The sequence below is a fragment of the Platalea leucorodia genome (genome assembly GCF_965183815.1).
Source record: "Platalea leucorodia genome assembly, chromosome: 1".
Taxonomy (NCBI): domain Eukaryota; kingdom Metazoa; phylum Chordata; class Aves; order Pelecaniformes; family Threskiornithidae; genus Platalea; species Platalea leucorodia.
Genome location: NC_138823.1, coordinates 28040575 through 28055233, shown reverse-complemented (window position 1 = coordinate 28055233; position 14659 = coordinate 28040575). Strand labels below are relative to the sequence as shown.

The window sequence follows — 14659 nt, the reverse complement described above, 5'->3', positions numbered from 1 at the left end:
TGCCACAGTGACCTCCCGACACAGACTTATGCCACAAGGAGTTTAAGGAAACTTAATATTTAAAAGAATGTTACTGAAAAAGAAGCCTGGCATACAGCACTAATGCAATGCAAACATTACAGAAAGCAGCCAACCATTTTGTAGTAAATAAACTTACAAGGATGTTATAAAATAATCATCAAATCCGCTACAGATAAATGACAGAGAACCTCAGTTTGAAAAGGAGCTCAGTGCCAAAGGGAAACAGTGGCAGGGCACAGACGTTCCATAATTATCTCCGTATCAATGTAAAACTCGATTAATAAAACACAGCAATTAGGCAAACCTACTTTTGCCAATAGACAGACTATATCCACCTTTGCCTAACTTTGCATCTGCTTGGCTATGTGTCTCACGGCCAGGTCTAACTGTGAGAGGTAAGAAGTTCACCATTTCTGCAGCTTCTCCAGGGCTACCTCCTTTGATTGTTCTTCTCTTGGCACTTCTTTCTGGCCTCTGTGAACTAAAAAACCCAATTTACTAGGCATGCAACTTAGAAATCATAAAACTTCTGGTCCTATGAAGTACCCAAAGGCCTATTAAAAATACTGTGAGAATTCTTTTGTATTAACGACATCCCCTCTTGTGCTCATTTTATTACATCTTACACTTCATTACGGTAGGAGGAGCTCCCTGTGATCCATGTTTAAACAGTATCTAGCAAAACAGTGTCTGGGTCATGAGTGGGACAGGCACGTATTGCAAAAAGGATGTCGGTGCCTCTTAGCAGTAGGAGACCGTCAGCCCATCTACTCTGTTCCAAAGCAAAGTCAAGAACAGGCAAAGTCAAGAAAAAGCAAAGGTGATCGCTTGAATGATCACTGACTTCAGACTGAAATGAATTAGACAGAAACATCAAGTACCGACCAAGTGGTTGGTCACCGCTTCCCACCTGGGACGAGGCCGTTGCGTACGCCATCTCTCAGCAGTAACTTAACCATTTTTAGCCCAGATGATGCTCCAGGTTAACCCACCACATCCAACCAAGTGTTATAATTCAGCTATCTTTCAGCAGCTACTAAAACTTCTTTTTGACTTTGCCCTGCAGCAGATTAGAAGGATCAGACAATCACACTAAGAGGCAATTCCAGAAGCGACCACTTCTCAGCTGAGGTGAGCTGAGGTAGGACTGAGGAGGCATTGTAAAGCCTCAGCTCTGAGCTGCAGTCTTGGTCAGTTTTCATTTCCAGGCTGCCTGGTAACTGTCTGGCAGGAGCTCTCATCTTCGCATTGGGCAACTTCGCTCATGCTCAACGTCGGGTCAGCCGATGCCTGAGCGCTCTTTCCACATGGAGGAGGACTGTGTGCCAGTGCTCTCATGCTCTGAGGTCACAGCAAGCTGGCTGTGTAGACTTACCTCATCTGTGTAGTCATGCCCTGTCTAATGACATAAGATTACTGAAGAACTCGTACAGATTATTTTTAACTTCTTGAGGGGGCCAGCAAGTTATCCATCAGTGGTTCCTACTGGAAAACCACCTGTTGAGTCGTTGATTTAGTGTTGTCTAACTCTTCTGCTGTCTTCTGTCAAAGGTGAATTTAACCATGACTCAGTCTCTTAAGTCATCTTTTTTTCCTTAAGTTCTAAAGTTATATATACTGGAAAAAATAGAATTATTTTCTTGCTACCTTAAGAGAAAGTTTGCAGTACAACTTGAGTCCTTCCTTTCCTCTCTTTTTCCATATGTTTCCCTAGAAAAAAATTGCACTGAAAGTACAGAAGAACCACAGGAATATGCATTTTCCCTCCGGGTTTTTATCTTTAGTGTCTGCACTGACAAATGAGCTATTAAAGCTGGGTGTTTCCTCCCCCCCGCCCCCATTTCATGCCTTTCTAAGCACATTCTGCAGGAGAGGTACAGCTACACTGCAGTCACGGCGTGACTGCTACTGCACGCCTGCCTTGCTCTGCCACCTGCTGCTGGTGGCGGTCCCCTCTTCGTTTGAATTCTACCTGCAGACCTTGTGTTGGCTTTTCAGCAGAGTACAGTATTTGTGCTGGCAAACCGCCTGCTACCTGAGGTTGATCAATCCTCACCCAGCTGCAAGTAGAAGAAATTGTTTTATCTTTGTTACACAAGAATTGTTTGCAATGAGAAGCGAAGCAGCACTAACAAAGAGTACATTTTACTCCAGCTGCTTATTGCAAATTGATCTGGTTTTTTTTCAGGCATATGGATATTTTTCAGAATATCCATATGGCACTGAGTTAGAGGGTACTGCATGCGCCTAGCATGTAAGTGATAATTTTCTGCGCATTACTAGATGGTGTTTGCGTGAATCACTGATTCATGAAGTGTGCATCCAGCCTGCGTGTTAAGCAGGCGTACTGCTGCCTGACAGATGCATCTGTTTGCTGCTGCCCAGCCTGTCCTCAGAAGCACGTGCAGCAGCTCAGAAACCTGACTTGGAGCACCATGCACATTTTTTTCAATGCTAGAAAACGGTCCTTGCAACTATACCCCCTGCCAGAAGTTTCCTAAGTTTCTTTTGTATAAAGTTTTATGATGGGCTAATAGTAGCCGATAGTTCATTTCAAATTACGCTCCTTGCTCATCTCTGTAGTCCACGTGATAATTTGAGAAGATATCTGTCTTTTCTGAATTATGTCCCAACGTACATTTGTGAGCAAGCAGATTTGTTACAAATGAAAAATTACCTGCTCAGCATTCTAAATAAAACTTCACAGGACAGCCTGGGTTGGATTTAACCACTGAAACATGCAAGATTCTGCAAACAATGCTTGTGTTTGACTTGCAGCTAATAAAGAAGGGATTTAATTATAACCTCTGGAGATGTAACAGAATCTAGCTATTGGAATAGCTTGTTAAAAAGGTTAAGACCATAATACAGCTGTAGTATTGCCTCTTATATTTCCATTTTCTTTTCAACTGCCTGAAAGGACCTAAAGCTTGAGCCATTTGAAGAGGAAGTTTTGGAAGAAAATGCAAAATCTGTAAGTGCTGTTCAAGATAATGACTTTTGACATTTGATTTTTCCATGCCGGGTACTGAGCCAACAATCTCACCTGATCTCTTTTGTTAGAAAATAGAAGTAAAAAAATCACCATCCTCCCTTTTCCAAGTGATAAGAATCCATTTTAGTCAGCAGAATACATTGTGCAAGATGCAACACAACAAAACTTAGAATATGTGGGCCAAACTTTTATATTAATTTTTGCATTGTTTTCGAAAGAGACAGTGAGGCAAAAACTCGGCTCACGTAAGTAGTAAAAGATGTCATTTGTAAGATTTACTGAATTTGGCAGCAATGTTTATGGGGTGAGAGCTTCTCAGCTCTCATCACCTAATGCTGCATGCATGCTTTAAATCTGTACAAATTTTAAATTTGTACAGGCAGCCTCCCTACCTCCCAATATTGCTATAGGAGGCCTTATCAGGAAAGATGGGAGAGCATCTAGTGTTAAGCAGTAATCAATATTACAACTTACAAAACTAAAATCATAACCAGAAATAAACTTATTTTTGATTAAGTTAATGTCCCAAGATCAATTTTTCAAATACATTACCATTCCTAAATTCTGGGCTTTGAACCTAACAAAATGCAAATCAAATACACAGGAAAAAATAACCAAAACAGATGATCCATCAAATTCCTTATTTCATCACAGGAGTTGTACTGGATTTTTTCTTTTTTTAAATGAGATTACACAATATTGGTAGACAGCCTGTTTATGATGGAGGGATAATCCATGAGATAACACTATCAATAATCAAAGCAGAAACAAGTCAAAAAGCCATACAAGAGATGAAGTTGTATTAATTAAGAAGCACGTGGTGTTTCTTTATATATTTCATTAGTAAAACTGACAAGCTTCAATGGATGAATCAATATGTAAACTACTTATATTAGCTAAATGATAACCATAATAATTCAGGATAAATAGGTCTTCTGTACTGCCAAGTGTTCCCATAGTCCTGTTTATAAAGATTGTTCATTTTTTGCAGAAAGGTGGAGGAAAAAAAAAACCTCTATTCATCATTTAACACGGGCCACCTTAGGCATCTCATTCAGCTGTGAGTCAGAGCTCTGAAAGGCAGAAGACTACAAGAGCACCTCAATGAAAGTAACACTGCATCCAATGCAGATTGTGGGAATATGTTGTTATCTCAAACCTCACGCCTGCTGGCAGACAGATTAATCCAAGGAAACATGCTGACCTTATTGTTGAATATTCCAAAGATAAACATTTGCTTTGCACTATTCTCAGTGCACCCTCAGTAAGTTTGCAGATGACACCAAGTTGGGTGGAAGTGTCGATCTGCTGGAGGGTAGGAAGGCCCTGCAGAGGGACCTGGACAGGCTGGATCGTTGGGCCAGGGCCAATTATATGAGATTCAACAAGGCTCAGTGCCAGGTCCTGCACTTGGGTCACAACAACCCCAGGCAACGCTACAGGCTGGGGGAGGAGTGGCTGGAGAGCTGCCTGGCTGAAAAGGACCTGGGGGTGTTGGTTGACAGCCACCTGAACATGAGCCAGCAGTGTGCTCAGGTGGCCAAGAAGGCCAATGGCATCCTGGCTTGTATCAGGAATAGTGTGGCCAGCAGGACCAGGGAGGTGATCGTGCCCCTGTACTCAGCACTGGTGAGGCTGCACCTTGAGTACTGTGTTCAGTTCTGGGCCCCTCACTACAGGAAGGACATCGAGGTGCTGGAGCGTGTCCAGAGAAGGGCAATGAAGTTGGCGAAGGGCCTAGAGCACAAGTCTTATGAGGAGCGGCTGAGGGAGCTGAGGTTGTTTAGTCTGGAGAAGAGGAGGCTGAGGGGCGACCTTATTGCTCTCTACAACTACCTGAAAGGAGGCTGTAGCGAGGTGGGGGTTGGTCTCTTCTCCCTAGTAATGAGTGATAGAACGAGAGGAAACGGCCTCAAGCTGCGCCAGGGGAGGTTTAGGTTGGATATTAGGAAAAACTTCTTCACTGAGAGGGTGGTCAAGCATTGGAACAGGCTGCCCAGGGAAGTGGTTGAGTCCCCATCCCTGGAGGTATTTAAAGAATGGACAGATACGGTGCTTGAAGACATGGTATAGGTGGACTTGGCAGTGATAGGTTAATGGTTGGACTCGATGATCTTAAGGGTCTTTTCCAACCTTAATGATTCTATGATTCTATTCTGAAAAGACTCTCTCATCCAGGCTTCAGACAACTCTCAGTTTCTCTAAGGTCGACACTAATTTTGGATGTTTCCATTCTGTGCCTCAGCCTGCTGAGATATAAAAGCTACACTCAGGTGTTTCTACTTCTCCACTCCAAAGCACTAAAACAGGGACCGCAAACTTTGAAGGAACTTTTGTGGGGGTATTTTGATGATTGTGTTTTTTATTGTTCTATGATAGACTTTCCAGAGTTTAAAGTACAAGGAATTCAGAGAATGATATGGCAATAATATTGTAATGTTTTTGTATCAGCATATAATGATTGTTCAACGTCAAATGTCTGTGATAGAAGAAGAAATCAAGGAATTCCGGCTTGCTCTGAAGCAGTACGTGGAATCTGCTTCTACTCAGGGTGGCTGCTTGCAGTAAGTACCATGTTAGTGCCCCTGGGCTGAAGGAAGGAATGTAGTCTGATTTCTTGAATAAACTCTAAGTGGAGCTGGATTATTTATGAAGAGACAACCTGTAACATCATCTTTCCTGGCTGGTTATGCATGTGTGTAAGACAGAGCTTTTCACAGACAACTAAAATCAGAAAGAGATGTCAAAGTATATGTGCAGACTTTAAGTAGTATCACAAAATGACAATGCAGGCTATCCCAAAGATGCTAAACAATCTTTTAAGACTTCTCAGCTCTGCAGGTCATCAGTTCATGGCTTCTGGGAGCTCCCAGGCTGACACTCTTTGTTGGCAAACTCATTTGCTGCCCTTCATTTGTGCTTACCTGGCAAGTGAGCAACTTAGCAACTTGTTTGCCAGTTCCCTGTTTGAAAGCTTTCAAAATCTTCCCTTTAGGCTGTCATTTTAAAATTTTCATTCATAATAAAGAATAGGAAAAATTAAAAAGCAAAATTTTCAATGAAATAGGGTATTTCTGCTTTGCTCCTTTTAGAATTAAAGAAAACATTAGAACTAGGTTAAGAACAGATTTTAGTGACTCACCACTGTACTGAATTTCTTAATTTAACATACTTGAGAAAGCTACTACTGTACACACGACAGACCATTATGAAATAAATATTTTTATAATGTGTACACAATACAGAATCTTCCTATATATTCAAGGCTTCAAAGACTGCCTATCACATCCCTAACTTATAAGCCTTATTGCTATGAGATCATCACGCTTATGGTCATCGTATCAGTAGTGTTCACACAGACCAGAAAAGGTAAGCTAAGCTGGAGGAAGAAAAGAGTGACCTTTTTGCAGTGGTTCACTTGTAAAGGCAGACTGATGAGGAAAATAAAACTCTCATGTGGGCCTAGAGCTGGAAAAAACAAAGCAGAGAAGCCCCCCAGCCCCCTTCCAAAAACAAACATCCAGCCAAACACTGTAGTGACTGCAAAGTTGTCGGGGGGAGAGCTTACATGTCTTCAGAATGCAACTTTACAAATGATGGCAAAAGATTACTTTCTTTCCCAAGTTTACAGACATTTGGTAAGTCTGTAATGCCACCTACCGGTTGTTTTTCACTGTAGCTTTTTATGACACTGACTTGTTTTTTTCAACAGTTCTTGATATTTTTGCTATTTGACAATGTACTTTTGCATACAGCTGCAGAAAACCAATAAATCATATGAAATTTCTTATTACAGTATGAAATATAACCTGAGACCAGTTTTCAAGCACATCAGTAGTAAGATCAGCGATCTCACATTTGGGCACTCAGAGAAAAATATATATATATTTTTTTTGTGCTATACACCTAACCACCAATTTGAGGCCTAAGTACCCTATGTGCTATAAAGCTGTTACGCTCAGGATAATAAGTGGGATGATTCTGTGTAGATGATCAGCAGATATTCTGTGGGTCATTTTTCACCCATGATAAATTGTTAGCTGAATGACGTAAGGACAAGTAAATAATACCAGAAGGTATTATTTTGAAAGTGTATCTATCTGCAGCAGACATCAACCTATCTGTCTTTATACTCCATTGCTATTTGCTTGCAAAGCACCTAAACTCTATGCCGCTCCGATGCCTCTCGTACAAAAGGATGACTTCTCACAGTGCAATTCTTCAATGAAACAGCACAAGTTACTCTACAAACTTACTTGACCTGTTCTCTATGTGCAGTATGCTGTATTAGCTGATTTTCCCTGAACCACAGTTGTTTGATTAATTTTCTATATTACTGATTAGCATTTCTTTAGATAAATTACAGTATTGGAGCAATATGAAAAATGAGTTTCTCAAATAAGAGTCCATCATAAGTGTACTAAGATAAAATATTAATAAATAAAAAGCCATGAAAATACTCCATGAGTTTTTTAAAACAAAAAAAAAAGCTCAGATAATTCACAGTATATTTCCCAAAATCATTTATTTGTTAAATTTATTATTTCGGTTTCTTATTTGTTTGTTTCTTCAAAAATCACTGCATTTGGTTCATACTCATAAGCAATGTGGAATAAGATGTGTATGTCCAGTAACTTTGTCACGTTTGATTAAATTAGTTTTATCCTATAATTCTTAGTGTTTCCATACAGAAGCTTCCAAGTGATTCCCGCTTCATTGTTTATGAGTTCTGGGAGAACAGCAATGCCTGGAACAGGTAAGTCTTGGGGCTTTTTTTGGTTTTGGGTTTTTTTTTTGTACTACAGAAAGTTTTGAAGGTTAGAGAGCAGTTGCGTAGGAGGACTGAATGCGAATTACTTTAAATACTGCTAATCGATCTCTAGCTAAATATATCACAGTTAATACTTCAGAACAATACTTCAGTTGCTAAAGACTAAAACACACTGAAACATATAAAAACGTAAGAAAGACACAGCTAGTTTGAACACAACAGAAAATGTCTGACAGCGAACAGAGAAAGGCATGGCATCAGATGTATGGTAGTCGATCAGAGACAAAAGAACGGGGAAACGGCACTACTACCATAGTTCAATGACGACAATCAAAGAAATGAAAGAGGCAGGAGGTGCACCATCCAGCAACACACTCAAGCATGCAACCAGTCATGGGGAGCTGTCCTAAAGCTTCCCACATCCACATCACAAAAACCTATCCGACAGATTCCCAGAATGTCTGTTTTGGGCCCAAAATAGAAGTTATAGTGATTAAAAGTCCTACCAGCTGAGGTCTAGCCTGCACCAGGCAGATGGCTAAGAAATTGAATAGAGACAAAAAGATTTTCCTTAACTACTTTTACTATTAAAAAAACCCAAACAAACAAGACCCACGATCCTAAACCTGTAGACAGAAACCATTCTGAAGGAAGATGGAGAAGTCTCTTGAAGCTTAGTTTCTTTCCTTTTGAACAGAGCCCCAGTTCAAAGTTTACTTTCAGAAAGACTCAAGAACACTGGTAACACATCACCACGCTTGGAACAAGAACTGCTACACTGGGTCACAACCAAGAGATGAGCATCAGGGTAACAGTTAAGCATACAGAAGAAAAAGTGTCTTTAATATAACATGCAAGAACTTCACAGCTTATCTGGTCTCCTCTCCCACGATCATCTTTTTCTAAGTTTTGAAGCACAAAATCTCTGTTATAGCATTAACTGTACAATTTCTGGTCCTTATAAAAACTTTTAGTGCCTTTAAAAAACTTGATTCTTAACTCTTATTTTTTACAACTATTTAGCCATCTTCAAATGAATTACAGCAAGACATTCCAAAGAAGTAACGTAGACTTCTTGGAAACTCCAGAGCTCATCACAACAATGCTAGTCCCTGGTAAATACCAATTTTTCACATTATTTTGTTTATTCCATGTGAAGAGTCCTGCTATATTAGTGTGTTCCATATGCAGGACCACTGCATAATATCACCCTTAGTCTGAGTTTCTTTGGTAAAGTATGAAGGAGAAAGGGACTCCAAATGTTTTTTATTTTAAGCACAGAAATGTAAAATGCATCAGCAATAAGACGACCCACAATGCTTTATTTTATATATAGTGGAAAGTTACACTAGCATATACTATTTAAGAAAATATCTAGAATAAACAATACTGTTTGTGATTAGTAAACTAGACCTTGTTTAAGATTTTCAGGCAAAAAATTGCTTGCTGATGAAGACTTCGACTTAATCATATTTACATTGACTGATGCAAGTCTTAATTACTAACAATTTCTATTTACTAACCACTTTATTACACATGCTTCCTGCTATGTTAAAACTGGGAAAAAACAAACTCCTTTGAAAAAGCAAGGTGTTAATGATTCCAAATTACTATTTCTAATACAAACCAATGAGCATGCAACATCACCTTTCTCAGAGAAATGATAGTTAAAAGAGACAGTGCAGGATGAAGAAAAGCAAGCATCAGTCCCATATTTTCAGAGGGAGGACAGCAAAATTTTTATCTTAGGCAACACAAATCTATTACAATGAAACCCTAATTTCCCCTATGTCCGAGTACAGACTATATTTAAAATAATAAAACCCACCTAGTAGAAAAAAAATTATGCAGTCCTGTAGCTGGGGTTTCTCCTTAAAAGAAACCAGCCAAGACATTTTCAGACCTTATGAGCCTGATGTGAATATGCAATTATACGCCAGGGATTCCTGCAGTATCAGGAGATTGCACTTAATGAACCAAGAATTCCTTCGAATCTTGTATCTTACTGGGAAATTGCTGGATTTAAAACAAACTTGGCTGTAGGAAACAATGCAGCCTTTTCCCAAACTTCTTTATGTCCAAGAGCTAGACTGGGTATGACCCAGAAGTGTTCCAGGGGTGGTTTACAGACAGCTAAAGTACAATTAACGTAAAATAAAATGTAAACATCATTTATAAATGCCTAAATATAGAAGTGTCTGAAATTGGACTCAAACTACTCGTTAAAGCATCGACTCCGCCTGCTAAGAAGGATTTCAGTCTGCAGCACTCTATCCTGGCAGACCGTTGCCATAGAAACAGCATTTCTCACTGTGCACTCCTTGCTGGGGGGGCAATGGGAAATAATGCATTCACAGTTATTTTTACAATTTCATAGAGTATCTATTATTTAGAAATCTGTGCAGACATTTGAACTTTTGTTTCATGGAAAGTACTTCCCATATTTGATCTATACAAATCATGTTTGTATTTGAAAGACAGAAAATGTTCATGAAGGAAAAAATGACGGCTGCAATGCTACCAGTACACTTTATGAAAGAATTTTAGATACCGTGAAGTGACACCCCTGTAAAATCAGGAAAAAAACCCACCTGTCTGCAACTAGCACATAGATAGGCTCTATTTTAAAAACAAATTTACCCTAGCTTAGACACATCTACAATTTTTTACACATCTGGTTAACTAAGAACTGAAACAATTCTAAACTGTAATCTGAATCTGATTCAAAGATTACAACCCAAGAGTCTTCACTCAGCTGATTAATTAAAATTAATAAGGACACATTTACCTGCCTAAGAATGACTCAGGAAGACATGGGATTTCAAGACTGTTCGATCCAGTATTATCCTAAAGCAAATTAATTTACCATCAGTTAATAGGAACCACAACCTACTATAGTCACATGCACACCAGCCAAGTTGTTTCAGGCCAATCTACCAGGGTGGCATGAATCACTCAGTTCATCTTCAGTGAATGCCTAATCTTTATATAAGATCTGGACTTGAGGACACTGGAGAACCTTTTGGTGAAGAAAACAAAAGCTAGGGGAAAACCATTGAACACTTATGACAATGTAATCCATGAAATAACTGTTAAATTGCCTTTTTTTTGGCCAAAATTCATTAATCCACTGATGTGTCAGAGACTACTAGGCTTTCATAGCCCAAATTCGGGTAGGATTCTTAAGTATCTTCTTAACATTCTTCTTCAGGAATAACATTTTTCAGAAAAATGCCATAAATTGAAGGATATATGGACACATCCACAGAAACAAGTTGTGTTAATGAATTTAATCCTCAAACTGTGTAGTGCAAAACCCACTGAGCCTAGAACACCCCTCTGCTAAGGGGACTTGGCATCTCAGATACAGTCACAATTCCCCTCCTTCCTTCTTGTCTCTCTCCATAAATCTTGTGGTTGCTCTCTGCGTAAGGCTCAATTTCAAAAGGGCAAAGGGGGCCTGTGGGGAAGAAGTACAACGTGTTTCACTCCTGCCCTGTCTATAATCTGGTGATTACAGATCTTCATTTACAGGAACGACATTTTACAAGTCCATCAATTCTCTTACTTTTGGGCAAAATGCTCCTGATTCCTAGCGTTGTGTAAAAAGAACCAATACCAGGTTTGAATAATGTCACCAGGAAAGAAAGCCATTAAAGGCAGCACAACCACCCAGGGGACACAGTGCTCAGCTAAAATACTGACACATGCAGCAGAACAGGAGCGAGGATTTATGTGGTTTGCTCTCTGGGCGCTTTAATTCTATGCAACTGCACCTGTGACACATTAATGCTTCTTTGGATGTTATCAGAGATATAAATTCTTGTGCTAAAGCCACCCTCCCCCCCCCAGTTATACTCAGCTCTCCTAGTACTTTCAGTATTCTTCCCCTGCCTGGAGAGGTTTTGTCCTTGAAAGTATGCAGCTTTCAAATAAAGTGGTATTAGCTGCATATATAAATGACTGTTTCTTTATAGACATTATAGCTATTTAATTTAGGATTTTTACCAGAGGTAGAAAAAGAAATACTGTTTATGTTAACAGATAAATAAATAAATTCTTCTCTCTTTCAGCATCGTGGTGGGTCCTCAATAACAACTAGAAGCTGTGGTTCCAAGTGATGTTGATGTTGCATTGTTTTTCATTACAATAACATTCATATAGCAGTGTACAGGTGTGCTGGGCTGTGAATTTATGATGTGATACTGTTTGTTATTATGGATGTGAACTTTTCCATTTTAAAATATGGAAAACTGCACATTTATTACCTTCTCCTCTTGTGACTAGTTCAGTGAAATGATGAATTCTAAAAGCTGAAATAAGACAATTATGCTAAACTGTTTATTGTGTAGATTCAGTCCAAACTGTCACAGAAAAGTGCATCTTGATTGGTATGACTAAATATTTGTGAAAAGGTTTAGTCTTACATAAATAAACAATTGTTACTTACTGCTGCTGTTTTCTCCTTTTACAGAAGAAACCGGTATGAACATGAACACATATTTTCACAAACGCCTTATGCTTCAGAGAAGCTGTAAGTCATTAATTAGGAGAATAAACATACGGACAACTTTTTGTCTTAATACAGAACTTCACTCATACAGGAAATTTTCTGCCCACAAGACAAAGCAGTACCATTTTCTCTTCACAGCCTCTAGCCCCTACCCTCGCAAGAAGAAATATGTCTGCCAAGCCGCTTTGGATCCACAGACTTAACATTTCACAACCAATTTGCTTTGAATCCTATGTCCTGAACACTCGGAAAATATTTTCATTAGATCACTGGCAGCTCACTGAAGAGTCATTAGAGAAACCACTGTTAGCACATAAATAGCTATAAACCTGGAAGTACAAATACTTTCTTCCCTAAGAAGTCTTGCTGTTGTCCCTTGCATCTGAGCAGTAGGGGTGTCCTCCAGCCTAAGAATGAAAGGCAAGATTAAGAAAGGTGTCACATTTAGGTACCTGCATGTGACCAAGGCATCTTAGCTCCTATTGTATCAATGGAGTTCTGAGGCAAAATTAGTTGCCTAAAGAAGGGCATCTAGTACATGTGAGATGCTCTAGGGTACCCCAACTGGTCTCCAGCTCCCAGCTGAGAAGTACATGAGTTATCTATAGGTTGTGTGTCATTTATGCCAGCCCCATGCAGCTGCTTCAGGTGTCCTACATGCCTCAGGTGACACTAGATGCCTACCGTTAGGTAACTGAATCAAACCCTTTGCCAATAAAGTTAATGGAGCCTAGTTTCTCTAAGCAAATGTGGATGTCAGAAAGTGATGCCTACACACCTAAATTTAGGTGCCCACACTAGAGACAAATTTCACCTTTAAAATCTTCTTACAGTAACTCAACAAAAGTGAATGCTTTTAATACTGAAGTCCAAAGCTTTCCCATATTGACAAGATCCAACCACAGATCTGTTCATTCTTAAAAAGGCACCCAAATAGCCATATTACACTCACAAATGACAGATGAGTGAAAGTTTAAAGGTTTCTTGTCTTTAACAAAGTATAAGTAAAACTACTTATATTCCTGAAGATCTGGCTGGCTTTTTTCCTATGCCAAGATGTCAGTCTAGTGTGCAGTATGTTTTCTTTTGTCACTACGGATCTACCGACAAAGAAAATACAGTGACACGTGACACTGTTGCAGGGTAAATCCTTAAGTGAAAACTGACACACTACACTGAGGTTTAAGACATTTTTCCTTTTCACTGGATAAACTATATTAAAATTATTCCTAAAATAACCTGCTTTAGAACTTCATGCCAATTAGGTGCTGGAGGGGGGGAAAAGTTCTAATAGGTCATTCTCCTTTGTATATTTACTCGTAAACAAACACTTTGATTAATCACACACGAGAACAAGTGTGAGAGGTTTCACTTAAGAGGTTTGAGAGCTACACATAGCAATTGCCTTCAACAGATACTGGGGAAAAAGATCCATAGGACTCACTCTAAAAAAAACTCCCGGTCATTAAAAAAAAAAACCAAGATCTCAGTTCTTTGTAACATTACTTGTAAACAACATACAAACAGAATAGGCTTGGAAGTTTATTTTAATTAACTAACTGCTGCTAAACATAAAAAGAAACTGAATTCAAACAAATTTATTTGCATAGTTCAGGGAAAGAAATCTAGTGTCTATCAAATGCAACTTGAAAGTATTCTGCACTACTGCGATTACCATTCAACACATTCTCATTTAGCTTCCATTATCATTTGTGACAGAGGTTAAAAAATTGCCTTCAGAGCCCAAATGACGTTATTGCAGGTCTGAATACAGATTTTGAAGGTAATTATATTAATACAAAATAACTGTTACTGATGCTTGTCAACTGAAGGATACTTTCAGGAAATACTCAAACTACTGCTTTCCGCTTCACTATTAAATACTACTCTTATTTAAGAAAAAAGTTATAGAATTAACTATGTATTGGTATACCCATTTACCCATATAAGACACATGATTCAAATCTGTCTTGTTCCTCAATTTTTCCCATTACTTCCACATTTCAAAGTCAAAAACACTGGACAGTTATTTACAAAGAACTTCAAGGAATGCAATGTGTGGACAGTTCTCTTGTTCTGATCCATGATGAGAGAAGATTTCTTATTTTAGTGAAACTGTTAGTAACCAGAGACTTCGTACCTTGAAAGAAGGTATGTATCCACAAAATATGAAGGAATGTCTTTTGTCAAGATGGAGATTCAAATGAAGAAAGCAAGCAAGTGAAGTTTTGGGGAAAAAAAAATTAAGCTAGAGGAGTATATACCCTAAGACATCTCAGATTTGACACAGCCAGTATCTGTTGTTGCATTAGTACTGCTAAGGAAAGGAGGTGGGAGCAAGCAAAAAGCCCCAGTCAAG

General features: G+C 39.0%; 1 protein-coding gene across 1 annotated transcript in view; it reads left to right on the top strand.

Moving 5' to 3' along the window:
- NECAB1 (N-terminal EF-hand calcium binding protein 1) overlaps positions 1-11889 on the top strand; it is a gene marked incomplete at both ends in the record, with an annotated part of 68180 nt that extends 56291 nt beyond the window's left edge. Inside the window, 5 exons of the mRNA XM_082315993.1 lie at positions 2942-2995; positions 5468-5580; positions 7695-7772; positions 8811-8902; positions 11861-11889. Coding sequence (XP_082172119.1) covers positions 2942-2995; positions 5468-5580; positions 7695-7772; positions 8811-8902; positions 11861-11889 — 366 coding nt within the window. The remainder of the gene's footprint in view (positions 1-2941; positions 2996-5467; positions 5581-7694; positions 7773-8810; positions 8903-11860) is intronic.
- Between the last annotated feature and the right edge of the window lie 2770 nt (positions 11890-14659).